The sequence below is a fragment of the Monopterus albus genome, unplaced genomic scaffold (assembly GCF_001952655.1).
Source record: "Monopterus albus unplaced genomic scaffold, M_albus_1.0 scaffold117.1, whole genome shotgun sequence".
Lineage (NCBI taxonomy): Eukaryota > Metazoa > Chordata > Actinopteri > Synbranchiformes > Synbranchidae > Monopterus > Monopterus albus.
In genome coordinates, this window is record NW_018127997.1 from 1,494,508 (window position 1) to 1,510,655 (window position 16,148).

At 39.6% G+C, this 16,148-nt stretch overlaps 2 protein-coding genes across 8 annotated transcripts in view; both read right to left on the minus strand.

Annotated features, from left to right (window-relative positions):
- Window positions 1-7,313, minus strand: part of LOC109966669 (signal transducer and activator of transcription 5B-like) — a 38,908-nt gene extending 31,595 nt beyond the window's left edge. The window contains exons 1-3 of one of the 7 annotated variants that reach the window (XM_020611701.1): window positions 7,140-7,308; window positions 4,444-4,520; window positions 2,863-2,997 (exon numbers count right to left, since the gene is read on the minus strand). In XM_020611701.1, the coding sequence (XP_020467357.1) occupies window positions 2,863-2,997; window positions 4,444-4,502 (194 nt within the window). In that variant the 5' untranslated portion in view covers window positions 4,503-4,520; window positions 7,140-7,308. Of the gene's footprint in view, window positions 1-2,862; window positions 2,998-3,355; window positions 3,374-4,443; window positions 4,521-6,332; window positions 6,384-7,139 lie in introns of those variants that run through there. The other 6 variants (XM_020611705.1, XM_020611702.1, XM_020611700.1 and 3 more) reach the window with 6 other exon arrangements.
- A 648-nt stretch (window positions 7,314-7,961) lies between these two features.
- The window catches only part of LOC109966689 (polymerase I and transcript release factor-like), a 36,074-nt gene continuing 27,887 nt past the window's right edge, over window positions 7,962-16,148 (minus strand). Inside the window, exon 2 of the mRNA XM_020611743.1 lies at window positions 7,962-11,742. Coding sequence (XP_020467399.1) covers window positions 10,879-11,742 — 864 coding nt within the window. The 3' untranslated portion in view covers window positions 7,962-10,878. The remainder of the gene's footprint in view (window positions 11,743-16,148) is intronic.

The window sequence follows — 16,148 nt, forward strand, 5'->3', positions numbered from 1 at the left end:
TATTATTCCAAAATAAATAAACTTGAACTTAAAATCAGCAACCGTATTTCTGCTAAGGCCTAGTACATTTGCAAACACCTGCTTTTTGTCTAGACACAAGACGTCTCACACTTTCATAATGCAGCTCTTCAGAAACTCTCCCTCGGTAAATGGCCGGGCTGATTTTCTCCTCTGCCACAATAAAACTTGCTTTCACAGCAGCTTCACTGTGTGATTTCACTTTGGTGAAAACGTCTGCTGTGATGTCAGATTCCTCTTCAACTCCTCTACCTTCTGTAGCTTCTGCTCTTCATTCACGTTTTTCATCTTGTCCTGATGTTTTGTATCGTAGTGCCGTCTTAGGTTATATTCCTTAATTACAGCCACATTAGCTCCACAAATAAGACACACGGGTTTATGTCAGTAAACATATACTCAACCTCCCACCGGTTTTGAAAGGCTCTGTTTTCAGAATCAACCTTTCTCTTGGCCATTGTTAGGGGCTAGCTTTGACATGAAATTAGGGTTGTATACATCAACACACTTGATTGATCTGACATAATTGACGCGGGAATGATCGCAGGTGGCCTATCGTTCGGTAAGGCAGCTGTTGCGCTGCATTATGGGATTTGTAGTTTGTGTGTTATAGGCGCTTCATATCACCGGGCCATTAAAAAAAGATATATAAAATTATCTCGTGGGCCGGATGTAATTGTATGCCGGGCCGGATGTGGCCCGCGGGCCGTGAGTTTGACACATGTGTGTTATTGGAATTAAAGGGACTGCACTAAGTTGGTTCAAATCTTATTTATCAGAAAGATTTCAATTTGTTCATGTTAATGATGAATCTTCACCACAAGTTAGTCAGGGTGGTCCACAGGGCTCTGTGTTAGGTCCAAATCTCTTCACTTTATACATGCTCCCTTTAAAGCAATATTATCAGGACGCACTGCATAAATTTCCATTGCTATGCAGATGATACCAAGTTATATTTATCTATGAAGCCAAATGAATCAGGTCAGCTGGTCAAACTTCAAGCATGTCTTAAAGACATAAAGGCCTTGATGACCTGTAACTTCTTACTTCTAAACTCTGACAAAACTGAAGTCATTGTGCTTGGGTCTGAAAACCTTAGAAATCTGCTGTCTAATCATATAGTTACTTTAGATGACATAGCTCTTGCCTCCAGTACTATTGTGAGGAACCTTGGAGTCATCTTTAATCAGAATATGTCCTTCAAATCACACATAAACCAAGTCTCTAGAACTGCCTTCTTTCACCTGCGCAATATTGCAAAAATCAGGAGCATCCCGTCTCAAAGTGATGCTGACAAACTGGTCCATGCATTTGTTACTTCCAGGCTGGACTACTGTAACTCTTTACTATCAGGATGTTCCATTAATTCCCTAAAGCCTCCAGTTAATCCAAAATGCTGCAGCCAGAGTACTGACAGGAACTAGCAAGAGAGATCATATCTCTCCCATATTAGCTTCTCTCCACTGGCTCCCTCTGTATCAGCAGCTCCTGGGGCAGGTCAAACTTCCTGAGCTGGCGCAGGAAGTACATCCTCTGCTGTGCCTTCTTGATGATGGTCGGCTACATGCCTGAAAAGGCATTTCTTCATAGACCACAATGATAAAAGAGACATCTGCTGTCTAATCATATAGTTACTTTAGATGACATAGCTCTTGCCTCCAGTACTATTGTGAGGAACCTTGGAGTCATCTTTAATCAGAATATGTCCTTCAAATCACACATAAACCAAGTCTCTAGAACTGCCTTCTTTCACCTGCGCAATATTGCAAAAATCAGGAGCATCCCGTCTCAAAGTGATGCTGACAAACTGGTCCATGCATTTGTTACTTCCAGGCTGGACTACTGTAACTCTTTACTATCAGGATGTTCCATTAATTCCCTAAAGCCTCCAGTTAATCCAAAATGCTGCAGCCAGAGTACTGACAGGAACTAGCAAGAGAGATCATATCTCTCCCATATTAGCTTCTCTCCACTGGCTCCCTGTAAAATTCAGAATAGAATTCAAAATCCTTCTCCTAACATGGCCAGGGTCGGGGCAGAGTACTGAACTTTGGGACCTGCTTCTGAGCAGGCCAGATTATCACACTTTTCAACCTGGTTTCAGCCTTGGTCCCTTTCTGAGACAATGAAAACACACAAAATCAGGTATGGTAGGTTTCCTGGTGGTCGTGGAATGACGGCTACAGACCACCAGATGTAGATAGCTTCTTTTACTTCTCTTTCAAACAAACAATCTATCCCACCAGTCAGCCAGAACTGGAGAAATTCTTAGATGAGCGATGAATTGGCTTTAAAAATCTCAAGCAAGTCCAGTTGCCAACTTTAGCACTTCAGATATACTAATCTAGTCCTGCGATAAATCCTCCATCATGAAAATGACAGTGTTCAGTGTGTGTGTTCAAACCATTTCGGTGGTGTTGATTCAACTATATGATCACTTTAGAAGCTGTAGTTCATGTTGCTGTTGAAGTGTGCTGCATTATACAGAAAGCTGTTAATGTTATTTAGCCTAGCCTCACAGATACAAATGGGACAGCCAAAATAACAGAAACGCCTGGGAATATAACTGAACACAATTCAGCATCGACGCCTCTGTGAAACTGTTTCAACAAAACCTTGACACCCCCTTCATGAAGGAGGATTTATGTGTGTAATGAAATGCAGTTCAATGACAGCATAAAGTACATCCTCCATCATGATCATAAAACTGAATCAACACCCATCATAAACTGTTTCAAAAAACTGAATGATACAACTTTCATAAAGGGAGAGTTTTATTATACTATATTATATCCGATCCACAGGCTGTGTGCCACCGAAAAATAAAGATCAAGGTCTACTGCATACCAGAGCTGGCTCTCAATCCACTGGGCCAGGTAATGTCGCACTTCAATGGGGAAGTGCTGTCCATACAGTGCCTGCATCTGATGCAGCGCCTCACCCTGCAGCTGTTGGGCCTGGATCCACACTGCCATGGTGCTCCTGTGGAAGGGGGAGGATGGCAGGAAAAGCCAAAGACAGAATGAGGTAAAGGTGAAATGAACAGCAAACAAGAAGCTAAAAGTACCCCTTTGCCCACCTGGCAGTACTTTAAAACAACAAAACGGTAACAAAGGTGCAGGATTTGTAGATATGACGTAAAAGACGACTACGATGAATGCTCATAACCATTTGCATGTACACCATCCCGTACAATATGCTACATTTCCTTCATTGATGTTAAATCAGCTGACAGTTTTACCAGTGAAGACATCTCACTCTGTTAGAGTTGTTGGAACTACAGAGAAGCGCTCAGTTCACTCTGATTATTCACTGGTGTTACAGAGTGATGCCTCTTTACCTCATATAACGATGTTCGGCTAACCAGCCCTGCCTGTTTGTCCACCGGCTGCAGTGAGGCCACAAACCAGACAACAGCGAGTTTCATTTTGTCCTGTTAGCACTTTAAGTCACAGACTTAAACTGACAGCAACAGCTGGTACAGTATGACCCTGCTGGTTGTCATTTTAATCAGAAACTAACAATTGTAGGCTGAACACAGAGGCTTGCAAGTGTGTGTCCAGTACTTGGGGCAGTGGAAAGTGAACCTTTGTATCGAAAGTTGTATCTTTTATAAAATGTGTGCTTCATCTGGGCTACTGGATCAGGAAGCACTTCAAATTTGGTGGGATGTTTGAGCATGGGCACATCTCATGTCTCTTATAAAGATCTTTCCTATGTCCTCAGTTGATCCAGAAGAAATTCTGGTCGACTGAGGACGTTTCAAGTCTTTATATCAGTTCTGGACACTAAGAAGCAAGGACCTAGAACGGTGCTAGAGGAGCCATGACCAAGGAAACATGGAACCACCCTTCACAGAAGTTGTCCGTAAACTGACACACCCCTTTATCTGAAATCAGTTGGTGATTGGACACTTCAGGTGAAGGATCTGAGGAAAGTATGTCTCAGGTCAATAAAAACGTGTTTCTTTGAGTCCTTTCTCCTCACATTTTCGTCTCCTCTTTCTCAGGTGAGACTAAGACACAAGGAAAAGACACAAGCGGGAGAAATGTTAGTGCCTATAAGAGACATGAGAGGTACCCCATTTGTTTGAGATACAAGGAGAGAGGACAGGGATCAGAAATTTCATGGATTTGCACTGTTTGAGATCCTTCCAGTGCGACTGTTTCTATAATATCACCAGGGCATCGGCACCAAAATTCAGACGTTATTTAAGCTATTTCCACTATGGGAACATTTCTGTTTAATTTCAAATTAAATCATATGTATACTATATGTGCTGTCATCATTTAGTGTAATACTTTCTTCCTTCAGACCCTTAATGTCAAAATATCTGTATGACTGTATGTACAATTTATGGTTGTTTTTTGGGTAAAAGATAGCTGGCGTTCCATTTTTTTACTGGACCACAAAAACCATGTAGCCTACCCGTTCCTCACCTGTACCACCTGTCCCTCAGATAGGCTATTTATGTAGTCCAGCGTCATGCGAACAGTTTTTTTTTTCTAAGGATGGAGAAGCAACATGTTAAAAAAAAGAAGAAATAGACTGAGCCCAAAGACCGTACAGCAAATACCGTTGCTAAATAAAAATGATTAGTTACCCCTTCCCTGCCCAGTCACAGAAGCATATTCACCACACACACGCTGAGTAAATGTTGTTTATGAAGAATCATAAAAGTTACCATTTACCCAACTCTCATGTCTGTACAGTCACAGAATTTCTCTTCTGGTGTGTGCATTAGAGACATTTCTAGAATAGGCTGTGTGTGTTTTGCTTATACAGTAAAACCTTGACTTGCGAGTATAATTTGTTCTGGCAACGTGCCCGTAATCCAAAGCACTTGTATATCAAAGCAAATTTCCCCATAAGAAGCAATGTAAACGCCGACGATTCGTTCCACACCCACTTATACATATAAAAATTATTACAGTAATACAAAATACAGTATAAAGTAAAAATAAAACAAATTAACCTGCACTTTACCTTTGAAAAGAATCATGGCTGGCGTGAAGGGCCATTGTTGCAGTACAGATACGAGTGAGGCACAAGAACCATCGGCTCAGTTGTGACGTGAGGCTTGGCAGACAAAGCGTACGTACTACTCGTACGGCAAGACCTCGCTCGTTTATCAAATTAAAATTTTTGCTCGTCTTGCAAAACACTCGCAGACCGAGTTATCCAAGGTTTTACTCTATTAACAATAACAAAACAATTTATTTGTTTTGTTATTGTTACTGCCACTCATATTTCTGAAGGCAAAATCATACACAGTGACATTACATGTGAATTTTTAAGTCATTAATTAATGTATTACAGAGAGGTAATAATATTACAAATGCCATTGGATTTGTTTTCTATCTTTAAGAAATGCTCAGTCATTTAACTTACATAGTAACAAACATAAGGGTGAGTGGCACTGCTTCAGTCTATTTCTACAAATTCCTGTGGGAACTACTCTTCAGCACAAGTTGATTTTGTGGGCACTTGACATAAACCATCTTTTGCTTCAAATGTTTGGAAAGCTTCAACGAGGCTTCATCTTTCCATCACTACCAGAAATAGCGATGATTAGCAAGAAGCTGCTACCTGAACAAGTTCCACACTGAGCTTTGCTAACAGATTGTAGGTGTCAGTGGCACTAAGATGCTTTACAGTCAAATGAATGCCTTCTAGATAAACAGTATGCAAATCCATACCGATACAAACCAAAGTGAGCCAAGTCAAAGGGATGTAAGTGTTACTACTGATCTCTTCAAATCACTTCAGATACATATAAACAATCCTGACAATATGCTGAAATGTGTTCAAAACTGTAGCTGATTCAGCATGGAAAGGCTACTGAACACTCCACCAATTCAGCTTTACTTCAATTGTTAAAAACCTCACCATCCATTTGGCAAAAGGATATAATAAGTAGAGGCATTTGAATTAATTTATCTTCAATTTTTTGACTAGATCCACCATTTTCTACAATATTCTTAGTCTTTGCTGGAGGACAGGACAAATTTTTACCAAAGACATATCATCACATCAATCAGCACACAGGAATCTGAATGAACATAATGGTACAACCATTCTGTCTTATGTAGTAACCTAATCAACGGCCTCAAAAGAGCCCCGCCTTCCTTCTCCAGTATCAATAATCTGAGCTGGAGACTGTTTTAGAAAAGTGATGTCCAGCAACCACAGGATCCACTGAGTAATATGTATGGATGGGGCCTTAGTTCAAGCAATGTTTTTGCAACTATAAGAAATAAAACTAAGAATATTTACCAAGATATTATAGGACTAATTTGCAAGTTGTTTGATGATACCTGTAACACAGGGGTGGCCAATCCCGGTCCTCGCATGCCGCTGTCCTGCTTGTTTCCCAACTATCCCTGCCCTACCCACTGCTGATTGCCTGGATCAGGTGAGTTCAGTCAATCAGAAGCTGGAAGATACCGATTCGTTTTGTTTTTCATCACTCCACGTTCATCTAAGATGGAATCGTCCAGCTTCTGATTGACTGAACACACCTGATCCAGATAAGGAGTAGCGGGTAGAACAGGGATAGTCAACAGAAAACAAGCAGGACAGCGGCCCTCGAGAACCGGGATTGGCCAACGCTGCGTAACAACATGCGAGATAGGTAAACTACCGAGTCAGTGACGTGCTTTTTTTTGACAAAGCCGTGAATACGAATTCAAAAGTTAGCGGCAGTACCAGATTTATTACACAGTCACCTGTATGAGTTTTGCTATTACCGGAACGCATCGTCGGGCTGCACCAAGGATTGACCCCCCTGTTGGTTACTCTCCCAACAGGTTGAGAGATAGCTTAGCTTGCTAACATTAAGTTACTGTACACTGGCTTGTTGGCAAATATAGCTTATACGAAACATACTTGCAAACAACGATCTCTGAATATAACCAAACAGTTGCCCAAATGCCCAGTAGGGAGCTGGTAAATTTACGTTACGTTTGCTACATTGGTAAAGAAGGACAGCGTAACATTAGCTAGCTAACGAAGTCAAGCTATTACACTAGCTAGCAGTGGGAAAACTCACTGATCATCGTACGCTCGATCAAAACTTCAGTTTCATTCGTTACAGGTATTTAAAAGCTATATCCTTAACTCACCTCTGAAGAGAGTACAGCACACCTTACAGCAACACCATAGCTAAACAGCCGACAGCGCGCGTATACACAACTTTTAAGCCTCACACAGGTTAGTTTACGTACATGTCACACCGCCAACTACTTTATCGCCCTCTGGTCTTCGGTAAAGCAGTTGTTTTGACCATCATGTCGCCTAGAATGAATATTAAAAACAACTTCCGATTTCAAAATAAAGATCTTATTTATTCAAAGTGATACAAAATTTTATCCGCCGGTGATTTTTGTCATAGTTTTTTATATATATATATAGTGTATAGATATATATTGTGTATAGATAAAATGTGGAAATGTTTTTGGTATTTTCGGCCAGTAATTGTAAAAATATTTTTGTTTGTAATTTAGGTATAGAAGCTTTTCCGGTTGAAATCATGCTAATTGAGATAGCTTTGTATTGTCCTGCAAGCCTTCCTATTTTCCGTTATGATTTTACAAACCATCCCTACTGTTCTGATTTGGGGTTGTATAACCCTGCCTTCTAGTTGTTCTGACGACTTGAATGACCTTGAAGACTGGACTCCTACTTTAAAAAAAAAAAAAAAAAAAAAAAAACATATATGTAGCCTATATAATGTGGTGTTTGTTGCAGTTAAGGTCTATGATTGATCTCAGTGACAATGAATTTAAAAAATTACCTTTTTTGCTTTTCACATTTTAACTTTATAGCAGTGTTTCTATATGCAAGTCGTGATCTTCAGTTATTGTAAATGGGTTTATAATCGGCAGGGGGCTATGTCTAGTTCTTTACCTTTCTGCTAACATTCAGTAAAGCACAGAGACTGTGAACCAAATAGCTTTTATTAATCAAATAATTAGTGGTTAGGCAAAGAAACATTATACAGGAATCAGTTAATGACAAAACAAGGACACAACTGTGAACTAAATTTTGTTTCATTGACTGACATATGTCTCTCTACAGCTGCATGTTGTTTCTGCTCTAACATGGCATTGTTAATCAACTTTGAGTGACTGAGCCTTAACCACTTAACATCTACCACAATGATGCATCAAGAAAGCTAGAATGTTTTTATCCATGTGGGAGTGTCAATGTCATTGGTTGTACTGTGGAATCTGTGCAAACATCAGTATTATTTGGCCCAAGAAGCTGGTCTAAATGCAGAAGTGCAGGCAGCAAATGCTTTCTGGTAAATTTATGTTTTATTTTTATTTATTTTCATTATGATCTGCATTGGCAGTGAATCACATAACATATACAACTAAAACTGTGATCTGTTGTACTTGAAACTAAACTTTGGAAGTACAAAATACTGTGATAGCCCCATTCAGCTGTAAACTGCCATATTCTCTTACTTTGGAATCACGAATTTATCTTGTCTTCTGATCAGTGCAGGGTGCAGGGTACTTTGGGTTGAAGGGGACTTCAACCCAAAGTATGCCAAGACAAGTTCCAGCCCCTGCTATTCTGACCAGAATTGGTTTGGAAAATACATAGGCAGATGAAAATATATCTTAGATATATTAAGAATGCAAAACATGAATTCTTGAATTTATTCTTGGAAGGCACTCATGATATATCACCAGTAGTGGTTAAGGTATAAAACACATTTATACATCTTGTTGTGAAAAAGTAAATGTGGACAATACAGGAAATCTGTGTGGAAATATTTCAGTGAAATGATCATTTGGAAGAGAAAAGTATGAAGTGCTGATGAAATGCATCATTAATATGTAACAGAAAATTATAGTGTGATGACTGACACTAGGGGTCAGTGGCAGAATGCAGCAATAACACACTCTTATGTAGTCCTGTAAATAGACAGGTCCTGAAAGTACACAGTGTGGATAAAAGTCTAAAATGGTTAGGTTTGTAAGATTTGCTGAAAATATTGGTCCTTATCTCTAATTATTTATGAAACATCTTTAAATATCACTTAGCCAGTTGTTAAGAAGAAAATTCTAATAAGAAAATAATCAAAGTGAATACTATTGGTAAGAGAAATGTAATGGACCTATGTATAATCTTTCTCTACCTTATATTTTGCAGACCTTCATTTTCATGGGCCCTGGTTATTCTTTGGGAACACTGACAGTAAAGTGTTATATACATTATGAGTAAGCTACATGAACAATGTGTTTAGAAGACAATTAGGACAACTAGGCAACATTCTGCCTCTAATAAAAAGGAGATGACAGCCTAGTGTAGAGTGATCATATACAAAATGATACACATATACTTAACTGTGAGCGTATCACAACTTAGAAATTATAACAGAATCACGGTGCTTCTAAATAATGGATAGATTAAGTAGAGTAAGATAAACAATTGAACAAAAAATGGAGTGGAAAAATAATTTTGTATATGTGATGTGTAGTATTTCTAAAATGCAATGAATTTCTTTATACAAACGATCATGTACTCAGTGTGTTTATGAATAATTTGGCCACTGAGAATTTGTAGCTCAACAGTCCATTAGATCATTTTCTTTATGTTCAAATATGACTGAAATTCAATGGATAGGAGATAACTCATCTCCATTTTCTCATTCTGCTAGTTGTGAGTGGACTGTAATGTCTTGATTTTAAAACAAATGGAACAAGAAATGAAGTACTGACAAGTTAAACTTTCTTCCAAGAGGGATGTTGATGTCTCGTCTCAAACATCTTTTGATCATGTCAGTTTTGCTCTTGCCCATCCTACCTTCCCCATCCCCTTTCACAGCAAAATGTTTTGTTTTTTCTTCCTATTTTCTTCTTCTGCTTTCAATTTTTAATGCTCATCTACACTATTCAAATACAAATGGGCTCTAAACAACACACTGAAGTGCTTTTGCAATTATGGGAAGATTTTCATGAATCCTTTTAATTATAATCTTTAAACACATAATGGGTAGTCAAATGTTAAAAACTAATTGCATTTTCTTTCAACGTAGGTCTTATTTTTGTACTATGGCTATCATTCCTATTGGTAATGATACTGTCTTGACCAAGTTATTTGCTGGGATATAGGAAGATGGCAACACAGTGAAGACACTTAATGAGTCCCAGTTCCTCCCACTATCTGTGCAACATGTACAGTTTTTATAAATTGGAATACTACCCAGCCTTAGCTTTGGTCTTTGGCCACTTAAGGGCAGCAAACAAGATTCATGAGAACAATCACAATAAAGTTGTGAGCCAAAACTTTGGTTTGTATTCCAGCCAGGAGAGACCTTGCTATAAAGAAGTCTGATAAGTTGAGAGACATGAGCAGTAAGATAATCAAACAGGATCAAAACAAACCCACAAGTTAGTCAAATCTGGAATTTGGAAAAGAAGACAAAGTTAAACATTACCAACCTCCTAATTTAGCTTTGACCTAGAACACTTACTATATCTAAGATTGCTACTGACATTTTGGGTACACTCGTTCAGTTTGCCTCCAAAATAAGTGGTTTGACTAATCTGGATAAACTCTTGGATTGTTTACCACCTGTCTCTTTGCTTGACTAACTTGTTGAATTTGTAGCAGTGTTGCTAATTCTAGTAGCAATGTTCCCAAATTTCATCAGTTACTTTGGTAATACAAAGTTATCATAACTAATAGGAATAATGGCCAAATAATAAAAATAAGACCTAACTGTGTCCAAACACTGTAATTATTCTTGTCAGTCTTCTCTACCCACAGAATTTATTCAGTTTTTACAGACATATGGGTTGGTGCAACAGATTTTGTTTGGATTACAGCAAATTCCTCATTCTTTATCTAATCACTGTCTCTATCTTTGTCTTCATGCTCCTGCAGGGCATCGTGGCTGTCCTCCTCTTCATCCTCCTCAGCCTCTTCCTCATCCCCTCCTCCATTCATCATCTCCATCTCAACCTCCACTGCACCTTCGTCAACTGCCTCATTTACCCCACAGAAATGCTCATCCTGGGACACTTCCACCATCTCTGTGCCTTGGACCACCTCGACAGCACCCTCACGGATTTTCTTGACATGGAAGGTGAAGGGGGGCACCTTGTACACAGCAGTCTTGGACCGGGCATAAACAACATGGTCTGGTGTGAAGGACTTCTTCATCTTGTCACGGGATGTCTGGATCTTCTGCTTATGCTCAGGTTTGACACTCATACGTGTCCCAAGCTTTCCCATCTTCTTCTCAATGTTGTGACGTGTCTTCTCAAAGTTCTCCTTAGTCTTCTGCTTGGTTTTCTCTAAATTCTCCTTGGTTTTCTGTCTGGTCTTTTCCAGGTTCTCTTTTGTCTTCTGCTTTGTCTTCTCCAGATTATCCTTGGTTTTTTGCCTGGTCTTCTGCAGGTTCTCTTTGGTTTTTGCCCTCGTCTCCTTTGAGAAGACCGTCTTCAGGTTTTGTACACGCTGAAGGCTGCTGCGCTTGATGCGTTCAGCACGAGACTCCTCAATGGTCTCCTCAATCTCCACCCCCTCCTCATCTGATGAGAGGTCTACATGGGGTTTATCTGCCTTTTCTGCTTCTCCTCCGTCCTCTCCATGCTCTTCCATAGCTTCTTTAAGCTCGAGCAGGCTGCCTCCTCTGCTTCCTGATACAGACTCAGAAACCTTCATGGACTTAGAGATACTGAGTTTTGATGGAACCTTTACTTCATCCTGTGGAGAAGAGAACACGGTGACTGTTAATGCATATTTTCTGTGGTTGGTAGAACTTTCCCCAGGTTCATCTAAAAATTCAAGTTTAACACATGAAATTGTGGTTCAGGATGGCCACAAGATCATCCATTCTGTAAGCTGTAAATGGTAAAAAATATTGTATAAAAGGCTGAACCAATTGGAAAATCACAGACAAAAACTAATCTTAAGATATGAAACTCCAACAGCTAGCACTTATTTGGTGTTAAGTTGATTAATTTTTGATGGCTTTTAGTGTTTGGCTAAGATGCAGCAAATACTATCACAATCTTATACACCCAACAGTGAAGTCAACAGTAACACTGTCTGTGATTGCTGTGCAAGGGTAAACCCAAAATTACATGCTGCTTTTCTGGTTTGGTCTTCACCAACTCCTGAGGAAAACAAAACTTCACTTGCCAAATACTGCATTATGTTCATTAACTAGTTGCTAACTTCATCAGCTGTAGTGTACAGTGTGTTGATCAGAGACTCGCCATTCAAAACATCATACCAGAGGGAAGACAAGACAGTGAAAAGTTTAATTGTCTCAGGTGAAGGAATGGAAATAGGTTAGGGGGATGTTCTGATTGAGCAAGTCTAAGTATTATGCAACACAATCACAGTTTGGGTGTAAAGATTCACATGACCTTGCTGCTCACAATAAGCTAATCACCTTTATTGGCCAAGTATGTTACACACACAAGGAATTTGTTTCTGGTACAGAACCGAGGCAGCCACCTGCAGTGCCAAACTCAACCAATGACTCTAACCATCGGGGGCAACTTGGGGGTTCATTGTCTTGCCCGAGGACACTTCGACACATGGACTGCAGGCACCAAGATTCGAACCTCCAACCCTCCAGTTGGGAGACGACTGCTCTACCCACTGAACCACCCCCAGATATGCATATCACACACAGCTAACAGTTTGTGTACGCCTGCAGGAACACACACTGGCTGGATGCAGAGGAGAGGAGAGCTATACCTGTACATGTATTGCCCTAGAAGTGTGGAAACCAGTGGTGGGACAGCCATTGTTTTGCAAGCCACAAGAATTAAGTGTTGGCTAGTCCTAAGTCAAGTCTCAAGCCAAGATCAACAAGTCCAAAAGTCATGGCCAAATCTTAAACTGAAACTAAATTTTATAACATTTTAAATATGCATGGCAATAATGCAGAAAGTGTGTATAAGACATAAGTGTGGAGTACAACATAATGTAAATATTTTTTAAAGCAGCATGCTTTTTTGATCAGTGTGAAAAACTTTAAGACAACTGCTCCTAGCAACATCTATGGCTGGATATGTGACTTGAACAGATAGTTTAGATCAAAGGAAGGAAAAAAACTACACTCCTAACAGGAAATCAGCCAACCTGGACATGATGTCACACTAAAAGAATGAACTGAACTAAAAGGTTTTGTTATCAGACACTGACTATTGTGGTGAGGTGATACAGGACACACAAGTCATTTTTGAAAGTTTTATAAGTACAGTGAAACGTGAAGTGCACAGTGGGAACACATTAGGATATATTGGTGTTTTTGTTACTCCTTAATGCCACCAAACATTTCCATTCCTAATCTAATTAGTTTAATGGAAATTTAGATCGGGTCCCCTCTCCACAAGATGGACCCATTCCATTCTGGGCACCCATGAGACAGAGCACCACATTTCCTTTTTTTTTATTGCAACACAAATAGTAACACATTTAAAGGACATAACATAGAGGATGAGACAACAAACATTAACAAAACAGACAAAGGGATTATTCTATTTAGTTCGTGTATGTGAAAATGTGTAGTGTGGGTGTATCCAACTCTATGCCGACATGATATTTTAGTACATATTAGGGGGGGGGGGGGGTGCGTTGGTGATGCCCCCACCCAGATGAAGCCAACACATGGGGAGCTCCAGAGCAGCTCAGCAGGGTGAGGTTGTCCGTTGTTAATAGTTGATTGTTGGGACAAATAGCTCAGGGTCGGCCCCTGACCTTGACAAGAGAGGCCTGGTCCAACATGTGGTGTGTTCCCCTCCTAAACAGCTCCCAGACCCTGAGGACCGAGCTTGTCTAAGAGGGTGTCAGCAGTCCAGTGTGTAAACAGTGACCTGGCCTTCCTCCCTCATGCTGTGCCCCCCAGAGAAACCCCAAGAGTGACCCCAGAGTGCATGCCCCAGCTGCTGGGGACCGGGCAGAGCATCCCCTAATACAGCTTCTGGTTTGTTAATAGTGGAGAAAGATGAATGGGTAAATAAGACAGTTTGATAGAAAATGGATGACTGTAATAATAAAATAACAATAAAAGAAAAAATTATATATCAATTTCAATCATATAAGTACAATATATACATATGCATACCCAGATATATATGTATATACATATTCATAAAACAAAAATTAAATTAACAAATCTGTAAATGATTAGAAAGAGAGAGGAAAGGAAAAAAGGGAGGGGTTAGGTAGTATTCTCAGTTAATCTAGTTTGATTGATAGGTGTGATATATTCAAAACAGTAGCATGGACAATGAGGACTAATAACAGTATCAACAATGAAATAAAAGCAGCTTGTTATATTTCTGGGAGTTTGTAGGAATGGGCGTGGCCTCGGCCCCTGGTATCTGGTTTAAGTTAAAAGTGGTTATAAACTGATTCCAAGTGTCGCTAAAAGTTGATATATTATTTATTAGAAAGAGAGAGGAAAGGAAAAAAGGGAGGGGTTAGGTAGTATTCTCAGTTAATCTAGTTTGATTGATAGGTGTGATATATTCAAAACAGTAGCATGGACAATGAGGACTAATAACAGTATCAACAATGAAATAAAAGCAGCTTGTTATATTTCTGGGAGTTTGTAGGAATGGGCGTGGCCTCGGCCCCTGGTATCTGGTTTAAGTTAAAAGTGGTTATAAACTGATTCCAAGTGTCGCTAAAAGTTGATATATTATTTTTTTGGGTGGATGATATTTTCTCTAGTGTGATGAGTTCTATGAGAAGGTTGGTCCAGTGGGTGATGTGTAATGAGTTTTTAGATTTCCATTTTAGAAAGATAGTTTTCTTGGCGATAGTTAGAGAGATAAGAAATGGGCTTTTATATTTAATTGGCAGGTGGTTGACTTCTGTGATTGTAATCATCAGCACAACCCAGAGTACATTGTGAACAAGTATCTGTATCAATCAAACCCAAAGCTGTAAGTTTATATTGGTAGTCATGGAAAAGATATTATTCTCAGTCCAGAAGCGTGTGTGTGGGGGTGGGGGGATCCTTTTCCATTTATTCACTAATATTGTTATTGTTCTATCTGTATTTGAAATTATTTTCTAAAGATATTATCTTCTTTGAGTTTGTGAATTTCATTATCTCCTCAGTTAACATGGAAGGTTGTAGTGGGTTGTTGATTATATCAATCTTTGATTTAATTATGGATTTTAACTGTTGGTACTGGAGAAATTCTCCCCTCCCAAATCTGTACTTCTGGACTAATGTACTGAATGGTATGAGCTGGTTGTGTTCAATTTGTGTAATTGTGTATCTACATTGTGTTAGATGATTTAGTGGTTTTGTTCACATCACATTTCCAAACAAGATTTCTATACACTCTGCTCTTGAGATGAACCATTTAAATTTTAATGGCCTCAGGACCGATCCTCTAGTGCCCTCACCTCAGGACAGAGTAGGCAAGGTTTCAAGAGTAGTGGGAAATAAAACCCTTGCCCTCAAGTTTGGCTGGGTGGGTGTTTAACATTGTTACAAAAATGTCTAGCTCAGAACTGTTTTTAAACCTCAGGTCCAGGACATTACACACAAGATCCAACTAAGTATGCACTGACTCCAACTGCCCCACCTTAATGAAACCTTCCTGCACAGCATTACTTTATATTCCATACTTTATTGTCCACCATTTATTCTACCATTACCCTGGTCCTTCCATTTCTCACATACTGTACCGTTTACTCGCCTTTCCCTGTTTGCATTCCAACTGAGCAAGCCTTTATTTTATTTCCCTTTCTTTTTCTTTCTTATGCCCCCTTCACCTTGTAAATACAATACTCCAAACTTGTTAATGGAGGAATGGAAAGAAGGATTGTATACGTGTGTGTGTGTGTGTGTGTGTGTATGTGTGGAGGTCTTTCTCTTTCCATCACAGCAAATCCTCATCCAATTAGGCTCCTGAATGTCTGCATGAGGGCCAATACTTCTTGTACGTATTGTCTTTTCCTCTCCCTGTACACCGCCTTTCTGTTCAAAACAGGAACACAGCAGAGCCAGAACAAAGGACCGGGTGGGGGTACAGTGTGGAAAAGGGAGATACTTTTCTGCTGTCGTATGAATCGAGTAATAGCACAAGTAGGCTGATGCTTTAGAGTCTTGGAAAGCCATCTGCTCAGCAGGA